Raw genomic sequence first — 22,373 nt, 5'->3', positions numbered from 1 at the left:
GCTGCCAGGGATGCTCTGAGCTGGGCTGGTGTCTCCGTGCCCTCCAGGCTGCAGCCTTCAGATAAAGAAGGGAATGGCAGGCTCTGCCCCCCGACACCCATAGCTGGAATGAGCAATGGCCCCTCTCAGCCTTGTCCCCACCTCCAGGCTGAGAGATGTTTCCCCTAATTTTTCTAAATGGTGTTTTGTAGACGGGACACAAAATATAATTGAAGGTTTTGGTGAGTGCCTGTAAAACTCGTATGCAACCAAAATCTTTCTCATTCACCAGAATACATTTGCAACACAAACAGTAATGTGAAAATAGGATGGCTCCATCCTATCTGTCTTTGGCTGTCGCATTAAGCAGGGTATGTGCAAAGTCATTAGAAGCATCAAGGACTTTTTTTTCTCAATTAAAAATATTGTGGTCTGTAAACTGTTGCATAGATTGTACAAGCCTGAACTAAAGTATGTCCAAATACATGTTCAGATGGATATACTGATGAAAATTATACCATTCTGTGATTATGGAGAGAGTTGCTTTTCAAATAACCAAATTGCATATGGACCACAAATTGTAGTAAAGTATGTCAGTACTGGGTTTGTCAATCACAAATTAAATGTGATGCCACAAAATGAGGAAAAGCATGAAGAATGTGAATAGCAATTTCTGGGAGTGCTCTGGAACACCAGCTGATGAATTTCTGTGGGTTTCCAGGGTCTTGAACAACAGGGTTTGAGTATTATTATACTATAAGTGTGTATTACTAATAGCGCTATAACTGCTTAGTGGCAGTCATTCTTGCAACCATAATCCTTTATGAGGAAATAAAATAGAAAAATACTTTGGATCTCTGTATTGTGGTTTTGATGCACTTAATTAGGGAGTAGCATTGCTTCAGAGAGACAATAAAAGCAGAAAATAAAATAATAAGCCTGAAAATAATAGGTTTTCTGTGGGGACTGCATATTCTGAAACAGAGAAGTTCATCAATTGTGCTCTTCCCTCCTCATGATAGCTAATCAATGAGAAGGTGAAAAATACTCAGATAGGTCAGGCCCACGGAATCTGGCAGGGGTGTTTCAGGGCACAGACATGGATGGCTGTGGCAAGCTTATGGCACAAGTCCCATCAAAACAGCAGATTTTAAGTCCTGAATAGGGTTGGCCAGGTGAGGTCAAGGTCATTAGAGAAGTATCCAGCAAAAAGGTGTGAAATCTTTCTGTACTGTGTCAGCCATGTTCAAGCCATGAATGTCTCCTGTTTAAAATCTGAAGCTGAGGAGGTGGGGAAGCCCAGGAAGTCATGGCAGAGCGTGAGGTTATGTTTATGGCAGCAGTCCAAGGAGACAGTAAATCCAGCTTTACAGCTCCTGCCACATGCTGGGACTGCCACGGCCGCCTATTGCAAAGCACAGGCTGGTATCAGCTCACTCTGTTTGCTTGTGTTTGTTTGAGAAAAACAGTGTTGGGTTAAAAAGGTACCTGCAGGCTTTGCATTGGATTAGAAGTTGCCTGTCCTCAGAGTGAAAATAAAAAGGCAGTAGAAATTCCTATAAAGTATATTTGCAGTCGCCATAGAATTGCAGTTGTGTGCCCAGGCCTGGCCTGGATCAAATTTTTCTGAGGAAGATGTGGCTGAATCTGATAAGGATCACGGATCCCGGACCTAATGTGCTGCCTGCCAACACTGACGCTGTGCTGTGGTTGGACACCTTTGTGTTCTGCATTTTTCTCCTAGCACTTGGATGCAAAGCAGCTTACAGCAAGGAAGTGGTTTTGTTGGCACAAAGCTTTTGAGTTTTCCATTCTTGTTACGAAAACCAGCAGCTCTGTTGGTGACAGTTTGTCTGGTGTGTGTCACCCAGTCGGGACTTTCTGATCACCCTAGAGTGGTAAATGCTGTGTAAAAAGATACAAATGGTAATTTGCACTTGCTTCCAATAGGAATTGTGGGAAAAGCTCTGTGTTTAGTTGCCTCTCCCCTCCTGTTAATATGTTCTCTAACACCTAATCTGCAGACCTGGGGTAGGTGTTCGCACAGACAGAGATGCAACAGCAGCAAGCCCTGCAGAAGGAAATCTCCCTTAAGTGGGGCGGGTTTCCACAGGGGCCGCAGGACCCTGCTCTGTGCTGGTGGCGGGCAGCCTAGGCAGAGCTCAGGGACCACGGGGTCTTTGCACACCCCGGCGCCTGCATCAGCATTGCAGTACATTTGTGCAGGGTGAAGCACAGGCGAGGCACCTCCCAGACCCTTCCAGCTCCCTGTAGACTCTGAAGGTTTCCCTGAGTAGGAACCGGGCTGTTCCTCCACAGCCATTCCTAGCAGCTCTGAAGTATATGCTCAAAATGCAGCTCGGTGTGGTGGAAATAGAGGCCCCCAAATAAAAGCTGTGAAGAAAACAAAATAAAAAGCCCAAGAGAGCAAGCAGTCAGGCATAAAAACTCGTAAGAATTCAATTTCTGCGCTTGGATTTCTTTTAAGTTTTGTTTTATACAGTAGACCAATGTTTTCTATGAAGAGTGAGAAGGAGCCTTTCTCACTGTAGGTCTCCAGGGTAATCGAGGTGGTTTGTTCTGTCATTCTACAAACAGCAGTGCACAATAGCATTGCCAAAGGTGAAAACTTCTGCAAGCGTTTTTCACTTTAAAATTAAGGATTCGTTAAGACACAAGAAAGCATTTTCATGGTTAATGACAATAGTAGGTCCATCTATTCGATAGCTTATCTGGTGTGAATGGCCGTGCAACATTTCCTGACTTTACTCTTTTTAAAAAGGAAATAAGATGCAAAGTAACTATTATATTCTCAAGGAGCTTGGCAAGCATTCATGCCTGTACTTCAGCTCATCCTGTGAGATAACCAAATGCCTGCCAGCCCCATTTTAAATAGGGGAAAAGAAGGCGATTGTCATCAAATGCCAGGTTCATGATAAAACCATGCAGTCATTTAGAACTCAGATTACGCTTGCATACTTGGAAGAGTCCAGGAATACCTTGATCATGCCATGTATATTTCTTCCATCAACTGGACATTACTCTGCTGAAGAGGGAAGAGTAGGGTTGAGGAAAGCATTTTCACTAGCATCTGTTGTGGAGATGCAGAAATAATATCAAGGATCATTATAAGAGCTAAGGCAGAGCTCCTGTGACATTTCTATGCATTGCTCTGCTCTACATTCACTAGAAAATTCGGCAAGTATGGTCTTTCAAGAGGAATGAAGAAGTTGCAAAACAAAAAGTGATATTTAGCATCTCTACTTTAAAATGTATTATCTATAGCTGGTTAGCTGGTATGAGTTATCTTTTCTAAAGTGAAAATCCATCAGTAGCAGCTTTAAAAGTAACTATATTAATATTTATGTATTGTATGAATGTTGGGATCAGTCTTTGAATTAACCCAAAGCTTCCACTCTGTGAGTACCTGTGTATTTCGATAAAAGGGGTTTGCTTTATGCAGTTATTGGCACACAAATATTTGCAAGATCAGGGCAGATTAGCATACAGTGTGTCATGGGGATAGATGCTATTGTCTAAAAAGGGCTCACCATGAAAAGGCATTTGAAGCATAGCTCACTGTCTGTTAGGTTTTGGGCAGGTTGCTGGTTTTTTGTTAATAATTATATGCCAAACTTATGCTTGCTGTGAAAAATGAGCTATTGAAAGCAGTGAATTTCCTGAAGGAATCAGAGATCATGTTTTCAGTGCTCAGCGAAACAATTAAAGCCTCAAAAAAGCACCTTGTCTTACAATTATTACATATTAACTCCCTTACAATTTTGGCTGTGAATGGGTCAACTGCCCTGGTAAATGATTTGCACACACTTCAATTTGAAATGCATCAGGGACATACCTGTATTAGATCGTGATTCAAATCACACAGCTGCCACAATACACTGCCCCAGAGCTCATGTCTGAACCCTGAATGCTGTGTGCTTTCTCTGTCTAATGTAGTTATGAGAAATAACTAACTCCAGTAATGATGCAGAAACAAGCAAAATTATACAAACTCTTGGAAAGCTACCATCCCTTGGTGTACAAAAGACCAGACAGAGGCAACTCATCCACCTTTGCTCCATCTCAAGCAGGCACCTTTCTCCATCCTATCCTCCTCCCTGCTTGCAGAGCACACCACTCCTTCCTGCATGGGCTGCCCATGCTGTCAGCTTCTTGCACCTCCCACCATGTGTAAAGATCCCCTGTGCCACTCCCCAGTTCCTTATTTGCTTTGTGCTAGCTTTCTATGGACTACAATGCAGATAATATCTTATTTCACTGCAGAATGTATTGATCCGTAGAGCGGCTGGCTTGCTAAAGTACAATAAGGAGTAAAATTTCAGGTTATTTCCTGACATGCAGGAGATGGCTTGATGAAAAGTCTCCCCTCTGTGCCCTGGGATGAGAAGTCATGATCTAACAAATACTTCTGTTTTCTGCCATGCAGATTTAGGCTCGGGGGATCTAATTCTCTTAACTTGTGCTGTAATAAAGCTGGAGTTATTCCTTGAACTTATTGCAGTGTCTGTCAGGGAAGTGAGCTCATCTTTTCAGAGCAGAATCCATTTTGTGCTGCAGTGTTTGCACAGCACTTAGCACAGCCAAGCCCTGCTGGAGCTGAGGATTCTTAGGAGCTAAGAGTAGAACTGGAAACTGCAGCTGAAGGGAAGACTGGGACACAAGGAGAGTTACACAAGGATCCTCCTCTGAGCATATGAGCAAACATTTTATTAATTGGGATACTTTGCTTTGTGGGCCACAGTTCATACAGCTAATCCATGCCAAATCTTGAGGTGCTTGTGTCCTGGAGGGAGCAGTTCAGGTACAGCCCTTCCTCAGTTCCTGCTCTATCAACATATTAGCTCAGTGCCACAGGGGTGGTGTATTTATACCGGTGTGTGACACCCTGGGAAGGTTTATTTGTAAGTATTGGAGCTAACAATAAGGGCATTCTTCTGTCACTGATGATAAGCTTTCTTCCCTTCCACCACGGTCACATGGGAGCTCTCTGTAGTCCTGTCAGCACACACATAATTAGAGCGGTCTGCTGTCAAGGAATTGAAGAAAGAACCTGCGCATTGAATGTAAATATTCTCTCTACCTTATGGAACAGAAAAATGATCAAAGATTGAATGACCTAATTGCACGGAAGTCTCTGATGCAGATTTTATAAGCAAACCTGTTGCCCAGGAATACAGGTGCAAGGTCATCCTGGTCCTGCAGTGTTTTCTTCCTGGGTTCAGAAAAGGGGCTTTTTGCCTGTGTTACTCACAGCCTGTGCACAGCAAACCCACTCCTGAACAATGCTGCTTCATGGGTCTCTCAGTAAAAGAAAAAAAAAGGTTTTCCTCAAGTCTCTCCCAATATTTTTCTATTTCAATGCCTAACTTGGTCTTCAGTGGCCTCATTTGCACCATGTTTGCACCATATTGTTGCACTGTAAGAACTCTGGTGGGAACTGTAAGGACACCCAATGTGGTCCCTTGCAAAGGGAGGGGCATCTGGAGTAAAACTGTGGTGTGTTATCTAACGTGATGCACTTCATCTGCACATAGAGTCACACTCCATCTTTCCCCACTGCTTGTCCAGTTTCAGGCTCCCTCACTTCCATGGATCCCAGCGTCTCAGTGTCCTGCAGCCTTCCCAGCTCCTGCAGTGGATGCAGGCATGTAGAAAACAGAGCCAGAGCGACAGCATGAGGAAGGAGAGGAAAGCTGCCACGGCAGCAGTCTCTGGACTTGGCTGCCTGCATTTCTTTCCCAAATCCAGCTGATAAAAGTCGGTGTACATTCCCTTGTGTAATTGCTAGGTTATCTGAGGGTAAAGGCTATCTGAGGACTTGCTTTCACAGAGGAATAATTTATCCAGGGTGATACAAAACTCATGTTTAACATGTGAAAACACAGTCATTCTGTAATTTGTTTGCTATACCTTGATAACTTATGCCTTCACCAGTCCCTTGTGCCAGGCAAAATCCTTGTATCTGCACAGTGTGAGTGCACAACTCGCATTGCTTTGGCATCTTTCAAATGCTGCCTAGGTAACAAAAAGATCTCTAAGTCACTCCACGCACCAGCATCTCTGTACTTGTTCCTGTATTCTGTGCTAGTTCCTCTGGATCCACATGGAAAGAACTGGATGGGGAGAAATCTGGAGCCCCACATCAAGAGCAAAAGTAATATCCAATCAGAGCATCTTATCTGGGAGGAAGGATGGATAGAACAGACCTCTTGGAGCTGCTCACTCTCTAGGCATGAAAACCAGGGAGATTTATGCACAGAGATCTTGCAAGCCTGTAATGGCTGCGCCTCCAGTCGCTTGCTGTGGGTCCCTGTAGTGAACTAGCAAAATGTAAAGAATGTTTCTCCATTACCTCTTCAAAGATTAAGGTTTGAAAATTAAAGCATTAACTTACCTTTAACAAAAACTTTAGAAACTGCTTTATTTTAGAAAATGAGGCATCCTGTTGAAAGTTATTCCTAGAGCTTTTAGTTGATACATTAAGCAAGCAGCAGACTTTTGTTACACCAGAGCAGCGAGAAGCAAACTTTTGATACATTAAGCGAGCAAGCAGCAAACTTTTTGATACAGCAGGGAGCCAGCCAATGAACTTTGTGAAGTGGATGTGACCATTGCCTCTTTCAAAACCCTCTAAAAAAAGCAAACACCTAAGCTGTCGCTGGGGGCTGCGCTGCAAATATCTACCCAGTGCTGGAACCTTTGCTGTCTGTGCTGTTCTTCGCTGTCCTGGCTGCTCCAATGAGGCTGCCCATGCTCCCCACCCCGCTCTGGTCCTGCTGCTGTGGCGCTGCTCCCTTGCTGGGTCACTGGGCTCCTCTGGGAGAGACTTCGTCGGAGAAAGACCCCCTGCACCCGTGCGGATCTCCCCCATCGCACCCTATCAGCCAGCGCTGGACCCATGGTGGTGGTAACCCCTTTCCTGTGCTTCTTGTAATTATTCTGGCATTCTCCTACTCTTCTGATTTTCTCTCTTTCTTCCCTCTTTTATGAAAAATAAAGTCGCATTATCGCTCTGGATCCCAACATTTAACCTCATTTGTGTTTTAATGTCACTTTCAGGTATGTTTAGAGCCTGGTTCCTTTCTGCAGTTGTGGATTGAGGCAAACCTGCCTCTCCTCCCTTTAAGCAGATTGGAACAGTCCCCCAGTACCTGCTCAGGGCCTAGAAGAGAGCTGCTGCATTTGCACATTGCAAGTTCTGTTCCTCCATGCTCGCACCACATTGTGGCATGTCTCCATCTGGGGGACATCTTTAGACTTCACACTTGCAAGAAATTGTTTTTGTAAGATATGTGGCTTCTTTGTCCTTGTCATCACATAATGAACCTCTTGTTTCGTGCAACTAGAGCTGTGTACTTCAATACACAGTTGAAAAACCTAAGTCATCTCCAAAGGAATGTCCTCCAGAAAGGCAACTCCTGCAGATAGCTGACATCACAAAAGCATTAATTACAAACTTTGCCTTCTACTTTTTATTCTTATGTCTAGTAAAAGTACCAGTTAGTTTTTTGTAAACTGGGCTTAAGATGCAATGGTTGAACAATCTTTTCAATAGACTATTTTTTCATTTTTCTGTACCTGGTATCTCTGAGGACAAATGAGTCAAATTCTTACTGTAGCAGTTAATCCTCAGCGATGTCTTTTCCTGCTAATTCTCTCTTCAACTGCTCCAGGGCTGGTACACATTACCAGGTAGAAATGAGTCTGATTATATTCCAGATATGCTCTCACTGTTTGTGCATTCATTAAACTTGCACTTACTCCACAAGGATTTCAGCAAACTACTAATGTTCTCAAACTGGTCAAAAGCAATCAGCTGAACACGAAATCATACATTTTGGCTGTAATCATCACTTCAAGACCTTCCTGTTGCATTCTGTAGAGACAGATATGCCTGAAATGAAAAAGTGAACATATTGAGTGAAAATGAAAATTATATTACATTTAACTGAAGGAAACATTTATTAAAAAACATGTTTTCTATAAGGAAACAGAATCTAACTGATATTTCTCATGATTACTTCTTCCTGTTGAGAATAATTTTTATTTCCCAGCATTATTATCTATCATGCAATAATGATAATAGATGAGCCCTGACGTAATTCAAGAATCAAATTTGATCAGGGCTATCTAATGACAGAAACTGAAAGAGCAGCCTCTCAAGGGATTGTGATTTCCAGCCTGAAGTGAAATACAGTGGCTTTATTTTGCTCATATAATGGCATCCCCTGCCACCAGTATAAAAGGTTAGAAATTTTTTTTATACAGCATCTTGAGTTTACCTTACAATTCCATCCAATATCATAACATCTGTGTCTGAGACAAAACTGCACTTCTGAGATCTTCCTCTCTGTGCCTTCTCAGGACCTGCCCTGAACTCTTCACACACATTTACATGCATGCAAACAGTTTCACACCCATTCTCAAGAAAAATCCTGATTTTGGTGCAGAAGTTAAATAGAAATGGATTGTTCATATGGTTCCTTGTGAATTTATAAATGTGGTTACGTACAGTAAGTTTTTGGAATAAAAAGTACCTGCTGCTTTAGCATGTCAGCAGCAGGCAAGGTGGTCCCTTTCTGGAACCCTAGCAGTAAATTTCTCTGAGGCAGTTGTGAAGTGATACTGGTACCAGTTTTGCTCTCCTCCTCACTAAAGAGCAGGGTCTGTAATATTCAGCACACAGCACCTTTGGTGGATGAGCTCTGCAGCAGCACGAACTCATCAGTGCAAGGTTAAGCCTAAAATTCTTTTGATAGCCAAGGCCTTGCAGAGGAGAGACATTCTCTTCATGTTTCTGTTTCATTGTCTCTGTACAAACTCGAGGACAAAATGTTCATGCCTGTGTTATACACAAACTTCAAGGCTAAAAACTCCAAGCTGAAAAGTGTATCTAAATACAAAAAAGTTTGAGAAAACAGCTCCCCTTCTCCTCTGCCTTCCATTCCCCCACCCAGGTCTGTTTAGGTTCTTGGTCCTCACTGTTTAAAACTAGTGCTGTAGAGACTGACATGCCGTCCCAAAAGCAGCTATTCAAAACTATCTGTGGTCACATCAGTCTCACTTGAAAACCTGGTGGGAGAGTCATTAGTAAAAAACCTGTCCATTCTCGAGTATCAGTGGTCAGCATAATTGTAGAAGGCATGGCCAAAGATATATTTGATTTATTGTATTTTACACCTCTTGTTGGAAGATGGCTCAAAGTCCTCTGTCCTGAATGCTGCTTAGCTCCCACAAGTCCAGCTGTGGGCTATCCCCTACCCCCTTGGTTGGTGTTGTACGGGCGAGTTGTGCTGTTTGACACTCACTGGAGTGCTCATGACCTTACCCTTAACAATCAATTCAAATAACTGCAATATCATCAGTGAGCAAAGCACCTGATACTGCTTTTTATTACCTCCTTCAGTATAGTCTGTACAAGAAGCTGACTTGAAGGTGTAGCAGTCTGACTGTCAGCAGAGATTCCCATCCTTTGCTGCTGAGCAATGAAAGCCAGGGCTGTCAAAGCTCAGCCTGAGTGATGCAGACTTGAGCACGCTAATGATATGTCCATCTTTGTTGGTACTCTGCACCATCTTGTGGCTAGCAGAAAAACACCAGAATAGCCTCTGAAATCTTCCACTTGGGTCTTTTTTTGTTTTGTTTTTGGGTTTTGTGTGTGTGTTTCTTAATGAAAAATATGGATTGTCAGTGCCCTTTTTACAGCTGACATGGATCTCTACAGGCTGGCTTACAGACCAGCAAGTGGGAGGACCATCATTACAGATAAGTAGGTTGTGTGCAGGTCTTGTAATGTACATAAATTACCCATCTGTAGAAGAGTCCTTGTGTTTTCCTGTATTTGAAACAAATCAGATATCCTAGGTGTTAAATACTGAAAAGCAGTGAAGAATGTCCTAATCCCAATGATCTCTGTTGTTCGTAGAAACAGTTGTTATTGATCATTAAAGGTTTTCTCATATTCTTCTTGAATTCCTTTGTCTCTTTTGAAAAAATATTTTTAAACAGAGCTGGAGGATTCATCATCATTGTTAGTAACATTGTCTTCACTTGAAAGTTTGTCATCCAGTACTTGCAGTCCTCAATTTCCCATGAATAGACTCAATGTTACATTGTACAGAACAAAGGTTATTATTGTGAAGCTTTTTTATGGTAAACAGCCTTTTTCTTTCACAGGAGCACATTTTTTTCCATCCTTCAAATCATAATAGATGTCAGACCACTACTGTTTTCAAAGGAGTAGAAGGGCATCAGCTACCCTGGGATTTCAGTGTGACAAGAATTAGATTTTCCTGTGCTCCATAGAAAATTTCTGCCTGATACCAAACATCTAAATCAGAGGAGCCGGTGATGGGTTATCCCCTTAATGCCAAATGGACAAGTTGCTTGGGCATACCCCTGTCCACTTTTAGAAGAAGGAGATGGGATGACACTCAGTCTGATTTTGGTTTGCCATTTCTTATGCTTCTTTTCCTGCTTGCCATGGCCGTTTGTCCACCACCCATGGTCATGCAGGGCAAGCTGGATGAGCATGTGGAATACTGACACTCCTAACTAATCTTTTCCTTTTTTTACCAGAAAAAATGGCTCCACAGGCAGTGTCCTCAACCCCTGCCGCCCCACTGCAGGAGGACAAAGAAGAAGAAGAAGAAGAAGTCAGGCGACGCATGATGGCCAGGAGGGTGAAAATCATCGCAGAACTCCTGCAGACTGAGAAAGACTATATCAGTGACCTGGATCTCTGCATCAAGGAAGTGATTCAGCCCCTGAGAAACATGCAGGTGAGTGCTGGGGTGGAGGATGAGGTGGTGATGTCAAGGTCTCAGCTCAGCCATGTTCTGCTTGTGGACAATCTCCGTGCAAGTACAAGTGTCAGCAGGAGAGTGACGTGGTGCTGGGAGCAGGTCTGGAGCCAGTGCTCCGGGACGTGGTGTGTCAGGGCTCTGACAGTGAGGAGCGTGGAAGGTCAGATATGCTCCTGAGCCCTTGTGCTGAACTTGCATAAAGCCTGATTGAGGTGATTGTCCAGAGACCAGCTTGGATATTATATCCCTGCCTATGGGCTGTAGCAGCAGCTTCTGGCTCTCCCTTCTGCTCTGTAGTTATAACCCTTGTTATGTGCCACGGCAGATGCTTACTGGTACCTCAAAATGAAGGTTTTTCCCACAGTAGAGACTGGAATGGCATGAACCTCTGCATCAAGGTTAAATTCAATTGTTAAGATAACTTTATTCATCCTTTCAGACAGTTGTAGTGGATAAATACCATGCTTGACAGGCCAGTGAGGACTTGGGATATTTGTATTTCACACAAAAGAAGTACATTTAAGAAAAAAGGCTCATAAACTACCTTTCATGGAAAAGACCTTATTAGGCCAATGATATCTATTTTCTTTTTCAGCTGAGACTTCAAAGAGCACCTTTTCCTCAACAGTATTTCAATTTGTAGAAAAATGGTGCTGGAAATAGAGGAGGTTGTCCAGACAAAGATTTGTGTTTGTGAGGCCTGAAACCTAGCATCCAACAGAGGCTGCACAAATGATATCTGCTGCAGAAATAGAATAAAAATAATTTTAAACAGACCTTAACCCACGTAATCATTGTGTAGGGTTTGTGGTGACAAAATACAGGTGCAGAGGCCAAAGTGTCTTCAGGTGACATTGGCAGTGCCTCTTAACCTGTGCTGCTAAAACTTCTGCAGGACATTTTTGCTTTTCTGAAACTCTGTGAGAATTTGCTGCAACCCATTCTCAGAAGAGCTGGCATCTGCTGACATAACTTAAAGGAGTTCTTGACTTCTTCTTCCTCCCTCAGCCATTCATCCACTTAGAAGTAGTCTCCACTTGACTTCCTCCCCAGCCGGGCCAGCACCAAACAAGAATATTCCCTGGTTGAACTTGCTGAGATTTTTGACAAATGTGCCATATTCTGTCACTCTTTTTCACCCAACTAAAAACATTCTTTTTGATTCTGTCCTTTGTCACTGCGTTAATCTGTGGAAGTGTCCGTGCATGATGTAGTTCCAAACACTATGTAGATATGCCAGGGAGTAGGTCAGAAATCCTGTGCTAGATGTATACAGGAAAAGTAATTTAGAGATTATAACTGTCTTAATCTAATAACATCTGCATTTTTGAAAGGCTTTCAGGAATGTTATATGTTTTTAATGCTAGCTCTCCAATAAACTACCATATTGAAAGTTTATAATGTATTTAGAAAATTGGTCTAGGCAATGAATCTGTTTCATATTTCCAAATGGATAAAACATGTTTTAGCCCCTATAATGCTTATAAAGAAATTAACTGCATCAGTACTGAAAGTGTATTTCTGATTTTGTTACAATAGTATGCAATTTGATCCTCCTGGCATCTGGTAAGGTGCTATGTAAATCAGCAGTTCTCTTCCAAATGGAGAGGTAGGCTCGGAGAGTATTGATATGGGTGATGAAACTGTTTTTGTCTTTGTTCACAGTATGAGCACATTACCACTGGTTATCTCCAATGATCCCCAAATAGTAACTATTGCCCTGCTGTGAGATGAAAACTACATGTCCTGGAAATCTTTTACTTCCTGTAAGATGAGGAGGGACACAGAACCAAATTTTCTGTTGGTAGAAATGGATACAATTCACTGAAATCCATGTTGTGTGCCCAGGCTCTGTAAGAAGTTCTTTAGGTTGTATTAATATCCCAAATTAGAAATGTGTTTCTTTTAGTGGAAGTTATATGATCTTTTGATTTATAGGACAACTAACTTAAAATGGCACCAGCTGTCTTGAAGTCTTTGTACCTGGTAGCTGGCACCGAAGTGCCAAGCTCTCAGTTTATGTAGCGGCCTCTGATAGTGAGTGGTAATCAGGGAATCAAACCTACTGCCAACTATTGTTTTCCCCAGTGGGAAAGTAAACAAACATTTCAAAGCCAGATAAGGATCTTTTCTTTATTCAGATGATAATATTTATTTCCTTCCTAGGTAAACAGTTTCAGATTAGGGATAGTTCAAAATAAGGTTAAAAATACTTGATAACATACACTTTGTCAACTGCGTCAACCATATTATACTAATGTGAAAATCGTGTATGTGTCCTTGAAGTCACAAGGAGGATGTTTATATGAGGTTTTGCAGAAGTGGTGCTTCCCAGAGTGTTGAATACTCAGGGCATAGCAAGAGAAGCTGTGTAATACACAACATCCTTCTTTATCCTTTGTCAGTAGCTGCTTAATATTTGTATTCCATTAGATTGCTCGCTTTGATGTGGATGGCTTGTTTAGCAACGTTGAATTGGTCCATCAGCTATCAGCCAAACTGCTGTCATTGTTGGAAGAAGCCACAACAGATGTGGAACCACCCATGCAAATAATCGGTATGTTTACTGTCCTCTTGAGTTCTACAAAGCTACGTGAAAGAATAAACATAACACTCTCCTGTCCTCTGCTCTCATCAGACTTAGCTAGTACCCCTCTCAGAGGCTGGCATGCTAGAAGCTATCCAAAATGATACAGGAAAAATGCCATGTGAAACCTGTCCATTTGCTGTACTGTACTTGTATGATTATGATGCCTTATTTTTCCATACATCTGGGTGCTGAGTAGAAGGAAGGAAGGAGAAAATGGGTTTAGAATGAGTAAAACCTGTTGCAATGAGTTATACAAATTACTGCTAGGATCTGTTTCATCTAGTTTGATATTGCCTACTTAAATCCACTTGTGCTGACTCAAACTCTTATTTTGCATACTCAAGAGTTGTGCCATTCACGAAAAGCATTAGAAATATTTGGAATAACAAGCATGTCAAATCTCAACCCATCCCAACACTCTAAACATGTATGTACTGGTGATACAGTTCCTGTAGGAGGTGGTTAAATGTGCTTGACAGGGACATGGACAGTAGAGAAAGATGTAATGAATCTGAAGTTTGTGGGATTCTGTGTGGGAATGTCTGTCGGAATCACAGGTATTTTCAGCAAACAGGTTGGCCCTGGACATGTCACAACAGTCACAAGTTCTGCAGGTCAGGTCATGAATATTAAGGCTGTGATTCCTGTGACATTCTGGCACAACTGGAGAGATTTAACAAGTTACCAGCACACATCAGCTCTCCCATGACTGCTTTGTCAGTTCAGAGTCACCTTAGGGTGAGCTACCTTAAGGGATCAGGTGTGAATTCTGAATTTGCTTCAGTGCAAAGTCAGACAGTTTAGTTTAAAAAATTAAACAGTTCAGTTTAAAAAAATTCCAGCTGTGATTCAGAGGTCGAGAGGTTCTTTCTTTCCTACCACATACCACAGGTAACACCTTATAAAAAGTGTCCCTCTTCTCTCAAATAATTGGGTAAAAATATCAGTTGCCATTTTACTAAGAAACAGGATATTAAAGCATAAGAGGCTTGGGAAAAGTATTAATTCTAGCATGTCTCAATCTGGTTTGCCAAGGCAACAGCTTAACGTAGTTTGATGCGTCTGTGTTGTTTGGCAGTATTTCAGTAAAAGTGCATCATGATGAGTCATACTCTTAATAAGCAATGTTCTATTCTAGCAGGAAGTGCCTTTCTCACAGCCAAGAGAATCATTCTATTAGTTCCCTGCTACATTCAGAAGTAAAGACAAACAATTTCATCCATCTATTAGTGTGTATTTCTCCAAATGAGACAAAGAACCATGAAAATGCATGGGATCATTGATCACAGAGTTGGCTAACTTATGACAGGAAAAAGGTTGTCAAGTAAGGTGTGAGACATTCTTCTGAAGGCTGAGACAAAAATAGGGAGAATAATTGCATCACTACAAGCAGTTAGTAGGTTTATTGTCCTCTGAAAGTACATCAAAGTAATAATTTTGTGCTCAGGATCTTCAGTGTAGAAGTTTTTGAAGCCAGTCTATAGAAAAAGCACACTCATCATATTCTGTCATGATTAATGTATTTAAAAATCTTGTATTGAAGTATCTTACTTTGGAACCCAGCCATGGTGAGGTTCAAAAGAACTGATAGTTCACTGCTTTGAAAGGAAAACAATGTGGTTGTTCATAGTCATGTCTTATTTTAGTCTGTGTTCTCCACATTTTATCCTATGTCCACACTGACAAGTGATAATGTCCAATAGGAGCAGACTTGCATAGTGAGAGTTTCTGCTAAGGAGATGGTATCCACACTACACATTTTACAAGGTCTTACTTCAGCTTGGCTGTAGCCTGTGCCTGTGGGTTGAGATGCCCCTTATGGTTGGACTGCATAAGATGTGCCCTTGGAGTGTGTCTTCTGGTAATTATCATCTTCAAAGGGATCCAGTTTGTATCACTGTGACTGCTCCACCACACAGCCAAGGCATGGGAGATGAGGACTAATGAGTGATTGGTTTCAAAACCCATCTCCTAAGCTGAGCTAAAATAGGTTAAATACCTTTTGTAGTCCTTCCGTGATTTTTTTTCTCCTCTCTGTTCTGAGTATATATTCTTCATATTCCTCTGTATATGGAGGAATATGAAGACTTAGCTTTAGCTATTAGACTCCTTCCTGCCTCTCCTACTGCTGCCTTTAGTGGAAGCACCACTGAGAGCAACAGGGAGAAACTGCTTTGCAACTCAAGCCTTCCTCCTAGGAATTTCTCTTTGAGATTGATGACCAGGTCCAGAAGAGGCATCAAGGAGCTTTGCATCTCTCAGAGTATTTTTAAAGCTGTGCCAAATACAATGTGGTTTTGGTTCATAAAGCAAGCTCCCACAGTGATATGCCCAAAACTCATCTGATTTGGTTCATACAGCTCAGAACCAAGACAGGCTTTAGGTTTTAGAAATCCACCTGCTGTTAAAAGGCCCTGTTCATGAAATCAGCACATGATTTTTCTCATCACTGAGCATCAATGGAAGTATCTTTCGCTGTGGCACAATACTTCAGTGAACAGAACTTGCCCAGCTCTTTCCTTCTGGAGAAGCTAATTTTCAGCCTGTAGTATTCACTGAAATGAACTGTAAGGCTACATTGCCTTGTAGCCTACATTGTGCCTGTAAGGCCACATTTTTCCTACTGAAAATGTGACCTCACTTGAGGGCTTAGGATAATGCAGGCCATGCTAAGCACTTGGAGCTCTGCTAATGTTAGTGCAAATTGTGAGAGCTCATGATCTCTAGAATTGGGTGCCAAGCATGCAGGATCAAGGTTAAGGCTTGTTAAGGTTTCCCCTTAGGTTGTTGGCCGATAAAGACCTGCACAGAGTTCATGGGAAAGCCAGGATGTAATGTGCCTTGTTAGCCATCAGCATTAGCAGTAAGCACAAGGCAGAGAAGACAGCTAAAGAGCATTTAACTATAGGATGCTGGTACTTTTCTGACTGTGCCCTTACAGTAACTAAAATGTACTGTGGTGGTCTTAGCTCCTCATTGTTTTTTCCCTTATTTGCACCCTGAAACCAACGTGCATTAGACAGCCCAGTTAACCTTTGCTGCTAGGGCAGAAAACCCAGGGCTGTGTTACTGTGGTAACTGAATCATTTTTCACTTGAAGATGGAGCAGTTCAATGCAATGTATTATGGAACAGCACACTCCGGTCAGGATGAAACATGCAGGATGCCTGACAGCTCAGTGCTTGCTCCGTGAATGGAGAGCTCCCAATTAATGCAGTGTTCAGCTTTTAACTTTAATAGTCATTGCTGTAACTCAACAGGAATGTTTATAAACATCTATTTGGACTGGTTGCCACATAGATATAATTTTCAGTAAATGCCCAACAGGAGTTTTCAGCATTGTTGTTGTTTATTATACACATTTCCAAAGATGCTGATCAGGGGCCTGCTGCAGAACTGTGTAAGAACTGAGCTAATATCTCAGCAGAAGAGAGGAAGCATGCTCTCCCTGCTCAGATTTCTTACATACACAGAACCAGACACAAGAGTTTTAGGCTGAGAGAATTAGGCTCCAGAAGTAAATGCGAAATGAGTGTAGGACTACTTTAGTGCCTTTAAAATTCCCAACTGTTCTTTATGGGAAAATGGTGGTGTGGAGGACTGGAGATGGAGGTGTTCTCCCTCTTCAGCTGTATATAAACCTATATATTATATAAAAATGCCTGTAATCCATGGTGGTTTCATTTAATTAGGGGAGGGTTGCAGGTTTTTCTTCTGTCGTGTGGAGAAAATTCTCTATTCTAAGTCATAACAACTGCCATTTTAAGGTTCTGCAAAACAGATAAAATTGAAATGGCTAATGGAAGATAGAATTATTATTCCTGTTATTACCCATTTAAGTTCATATTCATGAAAAAAGTCAAAAGGAAAGCTAACAGGCTTACATTCATCCCTCCTGCCAGCCCATGACACAAAAATAGTCTCCCTTTATTAGTTAAGCTCTCCTGTGTGTTTTCCAACGAAGGGGCATTAATGTGGGGCAGTGAATTAGGAGGTTGTGTTTGAAGGGGTGTGGGGTATAGAGATTTCATGCTTTTCTCCTGAGGGAATTTTTGTGCATTAACACTGATATAATGGTGCCTGGCTATGACAAAGATGAGCAGCTGAGAAATACATGTAATAAATAATGCACATAAACACACACGATCATTTCTAAGGGAAGTAAAGTGGAAGCCAGCCTTTTTAGCTCACAGCTAATGTGGTGGAATAATAAAACTCCTTCTGAGATGCTGTTGTCTGACTTGACATGCTTTGTTTTTCTCCTTAACAGGGGAAGTGTTCTTGCAGATTAAAGGCCCACTAGAAGACACATATAAAATCTATTGCTATCACCATGATGATGCACACACCATGCTGGAATACTATGAAAAGGATGAAGAACTGAAGCAGCATTTAAGAGGCTGTGTACAGTCCTTAAAGTAAGATCTTTTCAAATGATGATTTCCGTCCATAGTCAGTTGCCTGGCAGGGAACATTTTAAATGGATGTAGATGAAAGGTCCCCTGTAAATCCAGAGTTTTATAAGGCTTGCTGGGAGCTCTGGCTTATGCTGCTTTCATGAAAAGATGACAAGCCAGGGGCGATGATTAGATTTTTTTGTCTCTAAGATGGCCAAAAATAGCACAAGAAAGGTTGCTCTTTCCTTAGTTTCAGTGCCCCATACTGGCAAAAAAAAAAAATTTAAAAATTGCTGCATCATATCATGGGCTATTAGGAACACCTTTTCCAGCTGCCAGGAAACTTGCTGCCCTCTGTCTTCAGCAAGTCTGCTCCTTCAATTGGAGCAGGCTGTTATGGAGCTACTCAAGTGCACTGGCAGTTCTGGGCTGCTGCTACAAGGCCCCAGGGTCTGGCGCTGCTGTGTAGTTCCCAGCTCCTCATGATGGGGGTATCTGAGAGGAAACAGTGGTGGAGCAAGCTGCCAGTTCCCACCAGAGGCAGGTGCTTTGTGCCATTGGCTCCAGTGCCAGACCCTTGGGAAAATGTGTGGAGAACTGGGCATGTTGCCAAGTAATGAATCCATCTGTCTTCCAGCACAGCTTCCTCCTGCACCTAGTGGCAGGCACCAGCTCATCCACTCCATGGAGAGTGCTTCCCTTCCCACCCATAAATCCCCTTGCCCCTCACTTTCCCAAAAGCATCGCATAGAGCTGTCAGGAGGGAACATGCCACAGATTCAGACCAGAGGTCTGGCTCCAGCTCCAGGAAAGGCCCATGCTGCATGCTTGTAGGAGAGATGTAAAGTTATCACAAATAAAGGAGTCAGCAACAGATCAGCAACAGATATTTCAGCCACACTCGAATTTGAGATTGGTCTGCAGAGATCTGTTAAGTCTTAGGAGATGGGAAGTATGTCCTAGTGAAATCTGGAAAGAGCGGTGAAGGAAAATATTAATAACATTAAAAGAGAAATGTTTGCTTTGAAGACAGGTTTTGTTGAAAATGAAGCTTATGTTGTGCAACATGTTTGGCTCTTAAATATATAACAAAATATATGTGCAGGGTTCTCAAGTTTTAGCTACCCTGGAAGTTGAAAGAAATAAATTTTCATATAAACTCATGCCTTCAGGCTAATGGATGGCCAGGTATTTCGCCTAAGTGGGTGTTTTGGTGCTGATGCCTGCAATAATCTTTCCTGACTAATCAAGAGAAGCTGCTACTGTCATTCATTTTTCCATGCTGCTGAGGCAAGGGGACATGGAAGGAAATAAAGATAAAAAATAATGTCCATGTACATCCTAGGGTGGATGTTGGTACTTGTATTCCAGAGCCAGCAAGAGGTGCTTCTGCTCCAAAATAACAGCTGGGCTTTGTAAAGAGAAAGGATATTTTATGCTGAGCCACTGCAGCCTTTGCTAGCAGGAAGTGACAAGGACTTCCTTACAGTGAAGCCTTGTTTTGCCTTATTCTTTCCTGATTAGCCTTTAAACAGGAGCCAACCATAAAAGCACTGGTGTGTGTGTATTATGTTGTGATTTTCCCCAGTGCCTAAGGATTGCAGTCAATTCAACTATTAAGACCTGAAAGTGCATGCTGAGATTCAGAACTCTGGTCGTCTAAAACTGTTTCTACCCAGCAGAGAATATTTGCCCTAGGAAGAAAACTATGCAAGATTGTTACCAAATAAGTTACAAGCTGTTTTCCATTGTGGGACATAACAAATGTGGGGGCTGGGGCTATCTTTGAAAAATGTTTACTTGTTAAAGAGTTTTCTTTTCCCTTGGAAAGAATATTGTTCCACTTTAAAATATCTTAAATGAGCTGACATTAGTAGGGGCTTCTGTGCCTCCACTGAGTAATATCTGACATGTGAAAAACAAGTTCTATATCAGGAGCAATTTGAGAGTGGCACTCTGCACATCTGTACAGACAAATCAGATTTAATTAGATATGTTGAGATTCCTGTTCCTTTTGACTGAAGAGGAAAAAATCCATCCCAAAATGTAGGTGTCTGCATTGGAGACGTGTGCAAATCCAATTTCTGTAGAGTCCCGTGTTTCAGCAGTGATTATGCAAACTGGGGATATTGTTTGCTAGCCTAGCCAAAGAAATGCAGCTGGTAAAAATGAAAGGATGCTGGCAGCTACCTGCTCAGCTTTCAGCCTGAAGTAGCTCGGTCAACTATTACAGGGGCAGAGGGACGTCACAAGCACACAAAATGCTGACAGTGCAGAAGCAATGAAAGCAGCAGCAGCTTCCAGATGCTCAGCTAGGCACTGGTGGGCCAGGACATGAGAGTGCAGACAGTCAAAAAAGTGCGGCTGAGGATGTGATGTCAGGAAAGCCTGATGCAGAGATGGAGACGTTTGAGTCTCTTGCATTTGAGTGTATTCATACCGTAAGGAAACATTCTATGCATGAGTTTGCAAACTACAATTTTAAGTCCTTGATGCTTTTGATATATGCATCAACACCATCCTACTCCAGAGAGGTTTCAGTTGATGTGTGGTCTACAAAAAACTTCACAGCTTCATTGACTCTACACCCTAAAAGGCTGAAATTTATTCTTTTTTTAAAAAAAATACATTTCTGTTTAAAGAGAGTAGACAGAGATGTATGTAAAGTGTAAGAATGATGTTTAGTTTTCCTTTTTGTATTAATGGCTTGATGTTACCTACAATTGTTAGCAGAGTGATCCAAGCTTCCTTCTCTAACAGTGTGAGGACAAGGCTGGGTCCCACAGCCAAAGCAGGTTTCTTACAATCCTTTTGCATTTGGGGCTGTCTGTTCAAAAAGTTACAGGGTCAGATTCGCCAGTACCTTCTGGCTGCTTTGCACAGTTCTGCTGACACACAGAGGCCATAAACCTAAGTTAGCTTGCCAGTTATGGCTACCCTGTGTCACTGAGGTGTATCTGAGAATCTCCTGGACTGTATAAATCCTTTTAGGAGAAATCTAATGCATGTTTTGTTTTCTTGTCTTTTGCAGAAAGAGATATGAAGAAGAGTAAGTACTATGCCTTTTTTTACATGTAAAATAATATTTAAAGTATTTTTTATTTCTCTTTAGTATGTTTAAGAACACAAGTCTTTTGTGCCAGTATACACTGGAGAATTTTCCAGGACATATGCAGAATGCTCTGAGTGTTTGTCAACAGCATAGTGTCAGTCTTTGAAATCCAATTTCCTGCTACAATTCAGGCAGGCCTGCAGGTAAAGCTATTTCTAAGCTGACAACCCCTTTAGTAGCCCTATGTGAGAAGCCCACCTTAGGATCTTCCCCCAACAGTGGCTGGAAGAATATCAGAAAAGAACAAGCTCATTGCAACTTAGCCAGGAAAGTCCCCCAGCCACTGATGAGTTGTGGTTAAGGGACTTCTGTGCCAAATGTGACATCTTTGAAAAGCTGTAAAGGAGAATTTATCACAGCTGCAGCTTCTGGACATCCAGCATGTTGGCTGCATTGAAATGCAGCACTGCCTGTAGCTACCTGCAGTGAGAGGTCAGAGGAGGGGCTGTCTGAACTGAAGAGAAAGATTACAACCCCAGACAAAGTGTTAGGAGAAAGGAGGAGCAAGTGTGGTCTGTACTGGCAGGAGAGGAACAGACCTCAAGTCAAGTCAGAGAATTTGTTTATCAGTCAGTCAATTGCTTGTTATAACTATGATCTGCATAAAATGCGCTTTGAAAGACTTGCATGTTGAAAGTCTACTTTTGGGGGTTCCAAGAATTTGTCTGCGATAGGAAATAGTTTCTCTGCATTTTGTTTTGATAAGGGTATTCCTGTGTACCCCTGTCCCACAAGGAGTGTGGCTCCAAGAGATACAAAATATCCAGAAGGTCACAATATGATCATGTGAGGCAGCAACACGTATTGAAATCACCCAAGGCTGGCTGTTCTGCCTTGGGTAACCCTAACAGATATGAAAGTCTGGTTTTCTCCTTCAAACAGTTTCCAGTGGAATGTAGGAGACAACTCACTTTCTGAGTTTAAAAGGACTCTTACAAAGCTGTGCAGAGTGCAATGAGCAGGTTTAGCTGTGGGACCCTCCCTGAGCTTGGCTGCCTCACTGGCAAGGCACTCAAGGAGTCCCATCACCTGCTAATCAGAGGTTGCAGAGTTGCAACAGCCCTTGGGCAGGACTGCACCCAAAAACCTGATTACTCTTGAACTGGAAAATACAGAGTAACTACCCCTAAATGGTCTGTGATGTTGCTATTCCCAGACTGCTTTTCAGTCAAACATGATCAAGAAAACAATTACATAAATACCAGACAGTGCTGCCCTTTGCTAGCAGCTCAATAGGTTAAATTCTGCTTGGCTTAACAACTGTGCAGCCTCAGTGAGTTCCCTGGGTTTGCTTGAGAGACTTACGGCACACTAAGTGAATTATCTGCCCTACATGTCTTGTACTAAAATCAAGGCATGCATAGTAGACCATGAAGCCCAAGATCCTGAGTCCTGCTGCAGCCTGATTCCTGCTCACCATCTCAGAACTGGCAGCTGCTCATCACACCAGCCTCAGCCTGGCTGGACCA

The 22,373-nt window shown here is 42.2% G+C and overlaps 1 protein-coding gene across 1 annotated transcript in view; it reads left to right on the top strand.

Annotated features, from left to right (window-relative positions):
* ARHGEF38 (Rho guanine nucleotide exchange factor 38) overlaps window positions 1-22,373 on the top strand; it is a 36,479-nt gene that overhangs the window by 256 nt on the left and 13,850 nt on the right. The window contains exons 2-5 of the mRNA XM_005418251.2: window positions 10,579-10,781; window positions 13,239-13,362; window positions 17,666-17,813; window positions 20,824-20,841. Coding sequence (XP_005418308.1) covers window positions 10,579-10,781; window positions 13,239-13,362; window positions 17,666-17,813; window positions 20,824-20,841 — 493 coding nt within the window. The remainder of the gene's footprint in view (window positions 1-10,578; window positions 10,782-13,238; window positions 13,363-17,665; window positions 17,814-20,823; window positions 20,842-22,373) is intronic.

This window comes from Geospiza fortis, unplaced genomic scaffold (genome assembly GCF_000277835.1).
Source record: "Geospiza fortis unplaced genomic scaffold, GeoFor_1.0 scaffold11, whole genome shotgun sequence".
In the NCBI taxonomy this organism is placed as follows: Eukaryota; Metazoa; Chordata; class Aves; order Passeriformes; family Thraupidae; genus Geospiza; species Geospiza fortis.
Note: the sequence above shows the minus strand (reverse complement) of the source record. Positions and strands in the feature narration are given on the sequence as shown.